At 36.2% G+C, this 15,583-nt stretch overlaps 1 protein-coding gene across 4 annotated transcripts in view; it reads right to left on the bottom strand.

Annotated features, from left to right (window-relative positions):
• The window catches only part of LOC148943980 (uncharacterized), a 130,548-nt gene that overhangs the window by 61,399 nt on the left and 53,566 nt on the right, over window positions 1–15,583 (bottom strand). For all 4 annotated transcript variants that reach the window (XR_016142917.1, XM_089100888.1, XM_089100887.1 and 1 more), the window contains exon 2: window positions 14,287–14,357. Coding sequence is in view for 3 of the 4 variants with exons in the window: in XM_089100886.1 (XP_088957012.1) it covers window positions 14,287–14,357 (71 nt within the window). In the remaining variant the exon portion in view is untranslated. The remainder of the gene's footprint in view (window positions 1–14,286; window positions 14,358–15,583) is intronic.

Genomic DNA, 15,583 nt, shown 5'->3' on the forward strand with positions numbered 1-15,583 from the left:
AGTAGGCACAGTAGTTGAAGTAATAGCTGTATTAGTAATAGCAGTAGTAGTATTAATTGTATGCAGCATTGGTATTCACATAGTGCTTTTTTGGTCTAATTTAACAACATCTCCTTATGCCCTGCTAGTTTCAACTTAATACTTTAAGCCGTTTCTGAGATATTACTGATATGTCCTGTTGATAATCTGCGGTACATAATGTGTTTTGATGTATTCCAACATTCCCCTCACCAATCCCTGAAAGTTTCACATTATCACAATTAGGCCTAGTTTTGCAAAAAAATTGCAAACGTTACGGGCAAACTGGACGTTTTTGGGATCTAGAACATGGCATCCAGCAGCCAAACACAGAGTGAATGAATGGCAAGTAGTAGAAGCATGCATGCAGGCGTACAAAAAGTTCCAAAGCTACCAGCAGCAGAATCCAAAAGCTGTCGACTTTTTAGCAGCATAGCTTGTGCTTTGACAGCTTGTGAAAAGTAACAAATGTAACTTAGTATAGCTTGCAGTTAGAAGTATCAATAGTTTTATGAATCACAATTAATAATGTAAGCTAAGGCAGTGGCAAGCCATATGCTAGCGATAAATATTACACTCGGTAATTTTATATGTACCATTTTATCAAAAGTACTGTATCATATTCTCTAATCTACTAGTGGAGTACAGTATTCAAAGTCTGAAGTATACTGCATATAGCTTACTGCTGTTACTTTATGGATGGAGTTGTAGACTCCGTCGCTATTGGTATTATAAAATAGTATTCCCAACTGCGTACTTGATCCTCTTTTGATCTATACTACAACACTAAAAACCACCACTTGATTTTCCGGGAGAATAATATTGATGTATTGAATAATTATTTGAAAAAAACTACGTTTTCTAAAGAGTTAAAGAGGCTGAGTTACAGGGTCGAACCTTAAAACGTACAGGGATTAGGAGGCACAGTTGGGGGGCTGCCGCCCCCAAACCCCCGCAGCCTTTAAATAAAAAAAAAGTTTTTAAACTGAAAGTAAGGAGCGACATTAAATCTTAAAACGAACAGAAATTATTCCGTATATGAAAGAGGCTGTGCCCTCCTCAACGCCTCGCTCTTTACGCTAAAGTTTTTATTGTTTAAAAAAAGAGTTGTGAGAAAGTCAAACTTTAGCGTAAAGAGCGAGGCGTTGAGGAGGGCACAGCCCCTTTCATATACGGAATAATTTCTGTTCGTTTTAAGATTTAATGTCGCTCCTTACTTTCAGTTTAAAAAACTTTTTTTTTTATTTAAAGGCTGCGACAGCGGGGGATTTGGGGGGCGGCACCCCCCCAACTGTGCCTCCTAATCCCTGTACGTTTTAAGATTCGACCTTGTAACTCAGCCTCTTTAGAAAACGTAGTTTTTTTCAAATAATTTCTGCACGTTTTTGTACAGTTTATTACTTATTATTGCTCCTTGTAACTCAGCCTCTTTAACTCTTTAGAAAACGTAATTTTTTTCAAATAATTTAATAAAGAAACTGAGTTTCTTTTTAAAGTTTGAATTCAGTATTAAAAAAAATTGTTCTGATGGTGAATCGAACTCCGGTTTTCCTCTTGAGAGTCTGGAATATAACCGCTAGACAATACAGACACAACAGTAATTGTTTTTTAGTATATGTAAGCTATTTTCGACGCAAGCAAATTCCCACAAAACTTGATATTTGATTTTTGGAAAACAGGGAAGCAGTGATCAGATTGAGCTGAAATTTCGAGGATAAGTTTCCGGGCCCTAGGAAAGCTTAACATCTAAATTTCAGCCTAATCAGATAACTTTAACGGGGGGCTATGGTTGGAGGGTCCAAAATTCCGGCCCAGTTTACCCCATGAAGATAAAGTCGGAGGAGGATTAAATTTTGCAAGTTTCTTAGTTTGAGCTTGGGCTACAAAATGCGATTACCGCCGTCTCTCTGCGACCTCTAGGACCTGAAATCGCTTAACATTGTGGTGGGTCGCCTCTTTATAGAGGCACAAGTGTGCCTCCTTGATTAGACGATTATAAATTATGAAATATTTTTAAAGAAAATTTGAAGGCCACCGAGAGGAGAGGAGGTGGATTAAAAAATTAAAAAAAGATTGCCTTCTCAAATATTTTTGAAAAAGCAGACAAAATAGAAATAGGGCGGTAGTTGGGTAGGTTTTCTGGAGTCAACTTTGTGAAGTGGAATTATCCTCGCTTAAAAAAAATAATATATAAGACTGTGTCATTCAGCCCGGGGGGGGGGGGATCCCGTGGCAGTATTAGTTTCGTACCTAGTGCTAATCATGTATTTTATGTATTCTTCTGGTATACCATACAAAGATAAGACCATTACTAAAGCTCTTCTATCAGCTGAATCAAACGATTTCTCGTAATCTATAGACCTCGGAATTAAAGGTATTTGATGCCTCAAGCACTTTTCAACTAACTTTGTCTACAGCATCACAAAAGTATCATCATACAAAATAATATATTACCTACAGAAACCAGCGTAAATTACAACAATAACATCAACTTTTTTTAACTGGGTTTTAAATTGGGTTTTCCTAAAGTTTTGTCTTACTAATAAAAAGTTTAGTCTTACTAATCAACAGTTACGTTCCTGATAAAATTTGGCTGATTTTGTAAAAAAGGGGGGGGGCCCCTAAAAGTTGAAGAACCTTAACGAAAATCACACCATCATATTCAGCGTATAAGATAATTCTACTGTAGAGGTTTCAAGCACCTATCTACAAAAATGTGGAATTTTGTATTTTTTGCCAGAAGAAAGATCACGGATGCGTGTTTGTTTTTTTGTTTGTTTTTTTTTTCAGGGGTGATAAGTACCGACCTAGTGGTCCTAGCATATCGTGGGAGGGCTCATTGGAACGGAAATGAAAAGTTCCAGTGCCCTTATAAGTGACCAAAAAAATAGAGGGTAACTAGGACCCCTCCCACGCTCATTTTTTCCCAAAGTCACCCGATCAAAATTTTGAGATAGCCATTTTTGTTCAGCATGGTCGAAAATATGATAACTATGACTTTTAGGATGACTTAATCCCCCGACGTCCCCTGGGGGTGGGATAAAAGCTATCAACTTTACCCATTGTTAACGTATTGTATTGGTTTTTGGGATGTGTGCTGACGTTTTCTGGGGGATTTTTTCTGGTTGGTGGAGGGGTGGGTTGGGCGTTATATGGGAGGATCTTTCCACGAAAGAAGTTTTTATGGAGGAAGGGACATTAGTATGAAGGGGGTGCTGGATTTCCCATCATTATTAAAGAAAGAGATCGGAAATTAAATAAAAAAAACATGGATTTTTTCAACTGAAAGTAAGGAGCAACATCAAAACTTAAAACGAACAGAAAATATTACGTATATGATTGGGTTCACCCCCTAGTCAATACCTCGCTCTTTAAGCCAAAGATTTTTTAGTACTTTCATAAGAGCTATTTATTCTAACTAACGGCCGTTGTGATTAAGGGGTCATTTTCAAGGAATTGGAACAAAATTCGAACTTTAGCTTAAAGAGCAAGGCATTGACTAGGGGGCGAACCCCCTAATATACGTATTAAAAATATATGAATATAGAAGGTCGCTACGTAAGTTAATTCGTAAGTTACGTATATTTATTGCTAACAAAAACATTCGTAAAGAAATTAAACAAGTTTCGAGAAAGCCATTTAACCAAATAAAAGTAAAATTAATATACAAATTTTGTTTAATTATTCATGTGTGGTGAGCCAATATCAAAACCTGCATTAATTCAAAAACATTCAAAAATTAAATTTAAAAAAAAAAAAGTTTTTTAACTGAAAGTAAGGAACGACGTTACAAGCAAACAGAAATTATTAAAACGAACAGAAGTTATTCCATATATGAAAGGGGCTGTCCCCTCCTCAACGCCTCGCTTTTTACTCTAAAGTTTGACTTTCTTACAACTCTATTTTTTTTAAAAAATAAAAAACTTTAGCGTAAAGAGTGAGGCTTTGTGGCGGGGGCAGCCCCTTTCATATACGGAATAATTTCTTTGAGTATATTGTTTAAAAAACGAACAGAAATTAAATAAAAAAAACACCTTTTTTTAAACTGAAAGTAAGGAACGACGTTAAAACTTAAAACGAACAGAAATTATTCCATATATGAAAGGGGCTGTCCCCTCCTCAACACCTCGCTCTTTACGCTAAAGTTTGACTCTGTCATACAACTTTATTTTTTAAAACAATAAAAAACTTTAGCGTAAAGAGCGAGGCGTTGAGGAGGGGGCAGCCCCTTTCATATACGGAATAATTTCTGTTCGTTTTAAGTTTTAACGTCGTTCCTTACTTTCAGTTTAAAAAACGTTTTTTTTTGTTTTTTTATTTAATTCGTACAAAGATTAACTATTCTTTCTCAATTCATCAACATGCCAGAAGATCACGACCAGCGACTTCACAAATTAAAATCCTAAAATTCATCTTCTACATTGTTAAATTTTAAACTCTGCAGTTTAGTATTTAACTGTTCCTGGAGAATATCTCTCAAATTCTTGCCTTGGATGCTACCAACGTCTTGTCTTTCTGAAATGTAGATACCCCTCCTACATTTCAGTTTTAAACTAACTCTAGACACTAGTTAGATGGTGATCTTTACTTTCAACATCATTAACAGCACTCCTATATACCCTAGTATCTAGTATGGCTCCTTCCAGTCTTTGGTTTACATTAACATAATCAATAAGGCTAGGTGTCCTACCATCATGCCAATACCATGTTAATTTATGAGCTATTTTGTGACCAAATACTGTATTGGCTATAACTTGACTGTTATACCTACAAAATTGTAACTAGGTTGAGCATTACTGTTTTTTTCCCACACCAAATTTACTTAGGTTAGGATACAATTTATGCCAATTTTTACCGACCTGGGTGTTAAAATCTCCTATTAGAAAAAAATACAATTCTACCTGGTACCCTGTCTATTTGTTCCTATAGCTGTAAGTAGAATTCGTCCGAGTTGTTACTATTTCTGTAAGTTAGTTCTACATGAATATATACTACCATGATGATGCCCTGCACTTTTTAGTATTAAAATGAGCAACTAGTATTCTATTTCTAATTCTTTCCCAACTTAAACAAGACTTAACAGCCTCCTTGTTCATTCTGAGCCCTACACCCTGTCTATGTACCCATCCCCCTGTCTGAGTAAATAAATGCTATATCATCTAATTTCATATTTCTTTTCCATAGTATATGAATTTTTAAAATTTTTAATAAGCCCAGTTCGAAACGTCTAAATTCGCCAGTCAAAATGTGGATATTATAGTTATTTTTTAATATTGTGATCTTTCAAGTTTTAATTTTTAAATCCTTTAATTCATTGGAATTATTTTGGTGTCAGGAAAAGCATTGGTCCCAGAACCAGTGCTGGACAGGGACTAACACATCTTCTCCAGTCTGCACAGAAGCGCTTAAGCGAACTTTGAACCGTACTGCAAGAAGTATGTTGGGACCTCTAGATGCACTTCGGGACAATATGACGTGTGTATGTGGAGGGAGGGGGATAGCTGCCCTCTGATAACTTTGACTCTTAAAAAGTGCAATAGAGCGTCAAATTACCAATCCAATGACCCCCCTCTGAAGTTTATTGACCATGATTTCTATACAAACCTTATATGCCCCCAGGGCATAACTTACAACCATTGCCCTGAGCGCTGGGGGATTTGCCATCCTCGAAGATATAATTTCCAGACTTTTCAAATACGTTGAAAAAAATGGCTATTTTGATTGGAACTGTTTGGGCAAATAGGTGTGGAGGGAAACATTTGCCCTCTGATCACTTTTGACTAATAAAAAAGGCACTAGTCCTCTCAATTTCCAATCGAATGAGCCCTTTTTGAAGCTTCTACGACAAAACTTTCTATAAGAACCTTATATACCCCAAGGGTGTAACTTACGACCCTTGTCATGAGGGCTATCGGGGAGGGTTGTCATCCTCAGAGATATAATTTCCAAACCTTACAACTACGTTGAACAAAATTGTCATATCAAAATGTTGGTGGGGGGAGGGGCATTCACCCTCCGATCGCTTTTGACAAAATTTTGATTGAATATGGTAGGGGCAATGGTGGGTGTGAGATGGGAACTAGTTGCCCTTCAATCACTCGACTATTAAAAAGGGTACTAGTCCTTTCAATTTCCAATCGAATGAGCCCTTTTTAAAGTTTCTACAACTACACTTTCTATAAAAAAAAACAACTTGTATGCCCCCAGCACATAACTTACAATCCTTGCCCTGAGGGTTGATGGGGGGGCTGTCATCCTAAAAGAAATTATTTCCAGACCTTTAACTATGTTGAACAAAATGATTATCTCAAAACTTGTATTGGATGTATTTGGGGAAAGGTTGGCGTGAGAGGGGGTTAGTTGCCCTTCAATCAATCTCGACTATTAAAAAGAGCACAAGCCCTTTCAATTTCCAAGCGAATGAGTCCTCTTTGAAGTTTCTACAACCAAGTTTTCTATAAAAGACCTTATATGCCTCAGGGCATAACATACAACCCTGAGGGCTGTGCGGGGTTGTCATCCTCAAAGACCTAATTTCGAGAACTTTCAAATTCGCTGAAAAAAATGGCTATCTCAAAATTTTGGATTGAATGTGTTTGGGGAAAAGGTAGGTTTGAGAGGAGGGTTAGTTGCCCTCCAATTACTTTCTACTGTGAAAAAGGGCACTAGTCCTTTCAATTTTCGATCGAATGATTCCTTTCTGAAGTTGCTACGACAAAGCTTTCACTTTCCAAAAAAACCTTAAATGCCCCCAGGTCATAACTTACGGCTCTTCCTTTAAGTTTTATGGGGGCGGGGGGTTGTCATCCTCAAAGACCTAATTTCCAGAACTCTTAACTACGCTGAACAAAATGGTTATCTCAAAATTTTCATTTGACGTGTATGGGGGAATGATGGGTTTTAGAAGGGGGTTAGTTGCCCTCCAATCACTTTCGACTATTAAAAAGGGTACTATCCCTTTGAATTTCCAATTGAATGAGCCCTTTTTGAAGTTTCTACGTCTGCAATCTATAAAAACCATATATGCCCATGGGGCATAACTTACAACCCTTGCCCTGAGGGCTGTGGGGGGAGTGTCTTCCTCAAAAAAAATTCAAGATTTTTCAACTACGTTTAATAAAATACTTAACTCCCATCCATCCTCATGGGACGTCTTGGGGCCACTCCTTTCAAAGGAATCTGATGAACTAGGGCTCGATATGCTGTTCTGTCAAGTGCGGCTCGGGATAGATGGGCAATGCGTTGTCGGTCAAAGTTTTCGATCCACCTTTTGCGTGGTCTAAGTCCATCGGTTGTCCCTTCAAGCGCGATCTTGGGTAGGCGTTGGGGATTCATTCGTTTTACGTGGCCGAACCAGCACAGCTGCTGTTTTCGAATTTTTTTCCGGATAGTGTCTTGCGACTTCACCCTTCTTCGTTTGTGATATGGTCCGTATATTTGATCTTGGTTATCCGGCGCAGACATCTCATTTCGAACGCAAGGAGGTTGCGCTTGTTTTCATCTTTTAATGTCCAGGTTTCACACCCATAATGAGCAATGGATATGATCAGACTGTTGAATAGATGCACTATGGTTCGAAAGGTGGTTAGAATTCCAGATTTTTGATTGTCTTTTGAAGCTAGAGCTAGCAAGGCCAAGGCGACCTTTAATATCGACAGTGTGGCAGTTGTCAGCTGTAAGGAGACTGCCGAGGTAAAGGAATTGATCGTTTCTTTCCACTTTCTCACTATCTATTACTATCAAGGGGGGGTTTGTTATCTCCTGTCGTGATGTTAGCATGATTTTGATCTTGTTTGCGTTAATCTGCATACCAAACGGCTTTGTTCTTTGGAAGATAAATTCAGCCTGTCTCTGGAGTTCTTGGGCGGTTTAAAGGGGGGCTGTGGTGGGAGGGTCCAAACTTCCGGCCCAGTTTACCCCATGAAGATAAAGTCGGAGGAGGATGAAATTTTGCAAGTTTCTTAGTTTGAGCTTGGGCTACAAAATGCGATTACCGCCGTCTCTCTGCGACCTCTAGGACCTGAAATCACTTAACATTGTGGTGGGTCGCCTCTTTATAGAGGCACAAGTGTGCCTCCTTGATTTTGATTGATTGAAGAATAATATTGATTGGCCATCTGGCAGTCTCATGCATAATGAAGCTATGATATAAGTTTTGCCCTAATCTAATCCCCAAAAATAAACAGAGAATTACTGCTACATTGTAGGATGGCTGTTTTAGGCTACTAATCTTCCACTTGTCAGCTTTCCTATTACCTTCTTTAACTGAATGTACACCTTGATAGCTACCAGCCCTTTTCATTCTTTCAACTGACGAATAAACAGTTTTAAGAGAATTTGGCTATTTGTGCAAGGTTTGGAAAAGTATTCATTTTCAGTTGAAGAGAAGTGGAGTAAGTAAAAACTTGTCCACAAGGACGAGGGATAGCAACGACTTAAAAGCAAATTTTGACATAGCTACACTGAAACTCAATAAGCTTTTAGTTTTGACCAGTTTTAAAAAGCAGCAGCGTGAGAAGAGATACATCTTTTCTTGAAGAAGAGAAGAGGTGCATAACCTGGTAAAAAAAAGAATATCAGAAATGAAAACAGGTCTTTCTTGTTTTGTAGTTGTTCTTTTTTAGAGTCGTGGCTCCTCTTGGGTCGAGATACTTACAGTTCATTAACACAAACTGTTTCATCAATCTTCAAACACAGATATAAGGTAGCACATTAAGAAATAAATACCAACCATTTGTAAAAAAAAAGGTCCAAAAAGAATATAAAACCTTTATGTACACCGTATCAAACAGTTCGTAGTAACGAACTGTAAGTAAGGAGCGGCCCGGCTCAATAGTAACCGAAACTCTAAAAAACGGAATATTGATACCAATAGATATATGAAAAGAATGAAATTTTTCGGCTGATTTCAAATATATAAGTTTCATGAAGTTTAGTCTTACCCATTCAAAGTTAAACGCCTGGAAAAATATGCTTTGTTTTCAGAAAAAGGCGGAAAGAACCTATAAAAGTCATAGAACTTTAATGAAAATCACACCATCAGATTCAGCGTATCAGAGAACCCTACTGTAAAAGTTCCAAGCTCCTATCTACAAATTTGTGGAATTTTGTATGTCAGAAGAAAGATCACGGATGCGTGTTTATTTTTTTTTCCAGGGGTGATCGTATCGATCCAGTAGTACTAGAATATCGTGAGAGGGCTCATTCGAACAGAAATTAGAAGTTATGATGCCCTTTTTAAGTGACCAAAAAAATTGGAGGGCAACTTAGCCCCCTCCCATGCTCATTTTTTTTCTCAAAGTCACCCAATTAAAATTTTGAGATAGCCATTTTGTTCAGAATAGTCGAAAATCAAATAACTATGTTTTTTAGGATGACTTAATCACCCATAGTTCCCAGGGGAAGGGATGCAAGTTATGAACTTTGCCCATTGTTTACATATAGTATTGGTTATTGGGAAGTATACAGAGGTTTTCAGGACGGATTTTTTATGGTGGGGGGGGGGGGTTGAGGAGGGGGTGAAGCGGGAGAATCTTTCCGTGGAGGATGTTTCCTTGGGGTAAGGGACATTTCTATGCAGGGGCGCCGGATTTCCCAGCATTATTTAAAAAATTTCACATTTACAATATATATGTATAAAAATTTCACATTCACAATAATATACGTAATAAAAACATACAAATATAGAAGTTCGTTACGTAAGTTAATTGGTAAATTACGTCAGAACCAAATTTAGAGAAAGCCATTTAGCACAAGAAAAGTAAAATTAATATGCAAATTTTGTTCCACTTATTCAATGACGGTGAGCCAAAATACAACTAAAAAACGATCAGAAATTAAATAAAAAAAACAAGTTTTTTTTTAACTTAAAGTAAGGAGCGACATTAAAACTTAAAACGAACAGAAATTATTCCGTATATGAAAGGGGCTGACCCCTTCTCAACGCCTCGCTCTTTACGCTAAAGTTTGACTCTGTCATACAACTTTATTTTTTAAAACAATAAAAAACTTTAGCGTAAAGCGTAAAGGCGTTGAGGAGGGGACAGCCCCTTTAATATACGAGATAATTTCTGTTCGTTTTAAGTTTTAATGTTGCTCCTTACTTGCAGTTAAAAAAAAACTAGTTTTTTTTAATTTAATTTCGAAATACGACCAGAAACGCTCTACGCAAAATTTTTACTTCTTATCACAATGTTTTTATATTGAAAAGCACTCCAATCACTTTTGAATCTTAAAAAAGACACAAGAACTTCAATTTCGAAATCAAATCAGCTCCTTTTGAAGTCTTAACTCAGTGGAGCCAATTCAGAAAACCTCCGGGGGGGGGCAAAAATAAATTTTGGGCCCTCGTCCAGACTCAAAATATAATTACTCTGTATGGTAGACTTACCCTTCAAATTAGTCTTCGAATACACGTTAAAGCAACGTAATTTATTTAGATTTTGCCTTTTGCAAATTGGTTAGGGACCTTAAAATCGTTACAAGATGGAACATTTACCACACAAATTAAAAACTGAAAGTTACGTGCAGTTGCTTAAGTAATGTAACTACCCTCCGGCGCGGAAAACTACACTCCCTTAACACTTGAGCATAAATTTCGTCACTCGAGCCTAAAGCACACGGCGAAAAACAAACGTATATAATTAAGCTAATAAGAAATAATTAGCTTAAGCCCAATGGAAAACAAGTGGCGGGTGACAGTATACATTGGAATTATATAATTTGGGCTATATATTTGCACATTAGTTAGGGGGGATGTTGGTTAGTTTGGTTCAGGTTTCCAACCCCCCCCCCAAAATGTGCAAATATATAGCCCAAATTTGTTTAAAGTATTAAATTTCATCATGTTTTGGAATTTTTCTTTAGAATTAACCTTACTTCGCTTCTTGAGTGTTGACGGTATAATACGTAAGTACTGATTAAAGGAATTGATGTTTTTGCCAGGAATCTTCCCCATTTAAAAATGTGTTGAATTTCACTTCATTCGGTATGTAAGAATTAAGTACTTTTCTTTTTTCCTTGAAAATTTTATTTTGCATATAACCTTTTTATCTTCAAATGCATTCCCCTCATCATCGCTGCTCTGGTGTCCTCCCCCCTGCAATATTTTTGGCGGACGTACCTGCTTGATTGAGTGGTTCAACTGCAGCCTAGGATCTTTTTACGGTCTAGAGAATTGTCAAGTAAATGAATGAAATTTTACGGAATAGATATTCTACTCAAATTCCGGCATTGGAATTTTTTCTTAAATACCTAGGCCTACCTCGACAACTTCGAATGCTTGAGGAATTATTAACCCTGTATCAGTGCTAATCCTGAGATAACAATAAAAAAAAAAAAAAAAAAAAATGTGGTACAATTGGATTTGCCACTCAAAACTTTTCCTAAATTTAACCTTCTTAATAGCTATAGATTATATTCTAATTTGGAGAATAGTTGATTAAAACGGAAGCGACTCTAAAACATGATTCATCAAAACTTGTATATTATAGCCAAAAGTAAAAATTTGGTTTTTATTTCCAGATTGTGTTTATGCAGTGCTATCTAGCCTTAAAGAATAAATATTTGTTAGGTGCTTCAGGTGTAATGCCCTCTTCAGTAGGACTGTCGTTTTGAATATGTTAATTGCTATATGTTAAAAAAAAAAAAAAAATTGAACTCAACTGAACTTAATTCTTACATACCGAATGAAGTGAAATTCAACACATTTTTAAATAGGGAAGATTCCTGGCAAAAACATCAATTCCTTTAATCAGTACTTACGTATTATACCGTCAACACTCAAGAAGCGAAGTAAGGTTAATTCTAAAGAAAAATTCCGAAACATGATGAAATTTAATACTTTAAAACAAATTTGGGCTATATATTTGCACTTTATGGGGGGGGGGGGTTGGAAACCTGAACCAAACTAACCTAACATCCCCCCCCCCACTAATGTGCAAATATATAGCCCAAATTATATAATTCCAATGTATACTGTCCCCCCTCACTTGTTTTCCATTGGGCTTAAGCTAATTATTTCTTATTACAGACAGATGAAACCGTATTCTTCTCGAGTTTTACACAGCGTAAACTTGAGTGTTGGCAGTATAATACATAAGTACCCTTTAATCTATCACGCATTATGCCCAAAACCTAGAGTAAAAGAAAATAAGACTGAAACTAAATTACAGGAAATAAGAGAAAACAGTATTATCTTAAAGGGTTCATTTAATTTCTGAGCTAAACGACGGTTGTATTTTGAAAGAGCATGAAAAAAGGTCACGAGTGGTGTGTTCATCTAACTTATAGCTCGTTAATGAAAACATATCCAAATTTATCACGAAATCCCCTCCCCCTCTCTGCATAGGTATTTTGCTTCGCCTTTTTCGTATTAGAATAATTTTTCAATCTAACTCTCTTATATTTTCAAACCTTTGAAAACTAAAAAGAATAGCAAAAGAAAACAAAATTAAAACTCGAGGTCAAGCTGTCTAAAATAACCATCTGTATCAATGAACGAAACGGGGATTTTTGGGGAACTGATTTTTTTTTTTTTTCAAGAAGACAGATCTTTTTTCAATCGTTGCATTTTTATTTTAAGGTTGTAGTGTCTTATATCAGGCTTAACAGCACTGATGTAAAGACTATTCATCAGTTGTCTTTGAAATGCAATAGTCTTCTACTGTAACTAAGGTCTGTTTCTTTCGTAGGAATTGCTACTAACAATTTGCAAGGTGCTTGTGGGAATAAAGTTGTTTACCCAGGTATGGAAAAAGTATCAAAGCTGCCAGTAGCAGAATGTGATAGAACTCCAAAAGCTGCCGACACTTTAACAGCACAACTTGTGTTTTAACAGCTTTTCTTTGAGCAAAAATTATTTTTATATGTAAAAAATTGTATTTTCAGACAAAATCTGCCAACAAATTTGAAAACTGCCAAGTAGCATTGCTACCAAACTTTTTGCACGGCGGTATGCATGTAGGTTAGGATAGCACATAGGATAGCCCATAAATGCCAGCAGGGGGCAAGGACTTTGCAAAACAAGAGGATGTCAAACATTGTATATAAATAGAAAAATGAGATACACTACACTCTCAATCTTCGAAAAAATCTCCTGGTAGTATTTATTAAGATGCAACATACCCAAATTTCACAGTCTAAAATCTAAATTTCATGGTGACACAGTTGACCCCCAACAACCATTCCAATCTTTTTTTTTTTAATTCGACCCTCTGAAAGCTGCACATGGAGTCTGTATCATTCAGTATTAGGTTCCCTACTGAAAGCTGCAAAGCGTCACATGGAGTCTTTATCATTCAGTATTAGATTCCCTACTGAAAGCTGCACAGGGAGTCTTTATCATTCAGTATTAGATTCCCTACTGAAAGCCACAAAGCTGCACATGGAGTCTTTATCATTCAGTATTAGATTCCCTACTGAAAGCCGCAAAGCGTCACATGGAGTCTTTATCATTCAGTATTAGATTCCCTACTGAAAGCTGCACAGGGAGTCTTTATCATTCAGTATTAGATTCCCTACTGAAAGCTGCACAGGGAGTCTTTATCATTCAGTATTAGATTCCCTATTAGATTCCCTACTGAAAGCCACAAAGCTGCACATGGAGTCTTTATCATTCAGTATTAGATTCCCTATTTTTCCTGATCACTTAAGATATTTATGAGAGGGTTTAAGATATTTCTGTTTTAAGATATTCTTTTTAAACAATCACAACAGTTATACTATCTTTACTACTTTATAAAAACTAAATACATATTTCAAAATAAAATTTTGTAGGAGTTTCCAATGTTAAAATTGTAGATTTTTGTGAATTTTCAAAGTATTGCTCAAAGCTTTCAAAACAAATCCCATGACAATTCATTTTGGAGAAGCCTTCTCAGAAAAAATTCCTTCAAAAATTAAAACTTCCGTACACTTGGGTTCAATTGTTTTTTACTTTACAGGCTTTCTGGTCAATTTCTTGGGAAGGGTTCAAATATGTAAAAGATCTTTTCAGCAATTGCAAAATCAAAAACACAATACTCATATTAAACATTTTGTACTTATATGAAACATTTTGTATTCCATGGGGGGGAAGGTGTACACAACACAAATCCAACTCATGGTTACATTAGTAGCCAGCGCCTAATACGCATAGTTTATGTCTTATATTATATATTTACTTTCTTTCATGATCTACCAACAGCTGTAATATGACTGAGGATATCCAGTACAAAATACTGAATTAAACACACACATACAAAATATATATATATATATATTACTTACTTCATTATCACTCTCTTTATCTGAGTTATCAGCATATGACACTAAACTCACTAGACTTGCCATAGTTGTAACTAAAATACAAACAAATTGGTTATAGATCTTGCTTTTGAAAATAATTTACAAAATGATGCAAACACATTCACTTTATGACACAATAAGAATCAAACATGGAGCTACATAGCATCCATAAAAACTGACTTCAAATGTAAATGTACTCAATGCACTGCTTTATCTCTATTTGATAATGATTGCAAGAAAATTATTGCTCCTGTTATATATATATATATATATATATATATATATATATATATATATATATATATATATATATATATATATATATATATATATATATATATATATATATATATATATATATATATATATATATATATATTTACTTCCTCTTAGTCTAGACCGTAAAATCTAGGTCCACACCCTGAAGTTTCAGATATATTAAAAAAAAAGAAGAAGAAACTGTGGTATTTTTGCCTCCTTGACTAAAAATAATATGACCTAATCACATATTACCTTAAATTACCTTGATTTGCAGCTCGGAGCAAAATTAAGGATTTTCATCCTTGTAATGCTCTGTTATGACTTCTCTGGGTTGTTTGCTAAATTTGGGTTGAGGACTCAGCAGCTTCCCAGTTGTACAGGAACTCTTGTTGTAGCCATTCTTTGTCTAGATTTTTCTTGAATGCACCACTTGAATCAGCAGCCACTTTATCTTCAAAGAGTTGATTCTACAAGTTTGTTACATTGGCTGAAAAAAATGGCTTCTTTCTCAGACTAAGGAGCGTTTCTTGAACTTCTTCTTGGAATGACCTCTAGTCATAGAACGTTCTGGGGGGGGGGGGATAAGGAGACAAGGGAGGACATTTTTGGAAATAATTTCGTGGGTCATTATCATGTTACCACGTTTCCTCCAGTATGCAAGAGTAGGAAGCTTCAAGTGACGTAAAGGCTCTTTTTATGGCATTTGTTTGAGGCCTTTGACTTTTTTGGTTGCTTTTTGTTGAACTCTTTCTAGAATTTCTTTGTCCTGCTTGAAATAGGGTGACGCCAGGGACATTCCACCCTCTAGGTGCGGGCGAAGTAGTGCCTTGTAGAGCTTCATAAACACACTTGGGCATCTGCTAGAGATAGTTCTTTTGATCAGTCCAAGAAATTGGACAGCAGACAACGGAACAGATTTTGCATGGGTGCTGAACTTTAGTTGACAAACAAGAATGACTCGAAGATCTCTTTTTTCAGAGACTGCAAAAAGGGGGCTACCTTGGAGATGGTATTGCTG

This window comes from Artemia sp. Qi Xiang Cuo, chromosome 15 (assembly GCF_049724085.1).
Source record: "Artemia sp. Qi Xiang Cuo chromosome 15, ASM4972408v1, whole genome shotgun sequence".
NCBI classification, from domain to species: Eukaryota; Metazoa; Arthropoda; class Branchiopoda; order Anostraca; family Artemiidae; genus Artemia; species Artemia sp. Qi Xiang Cuo.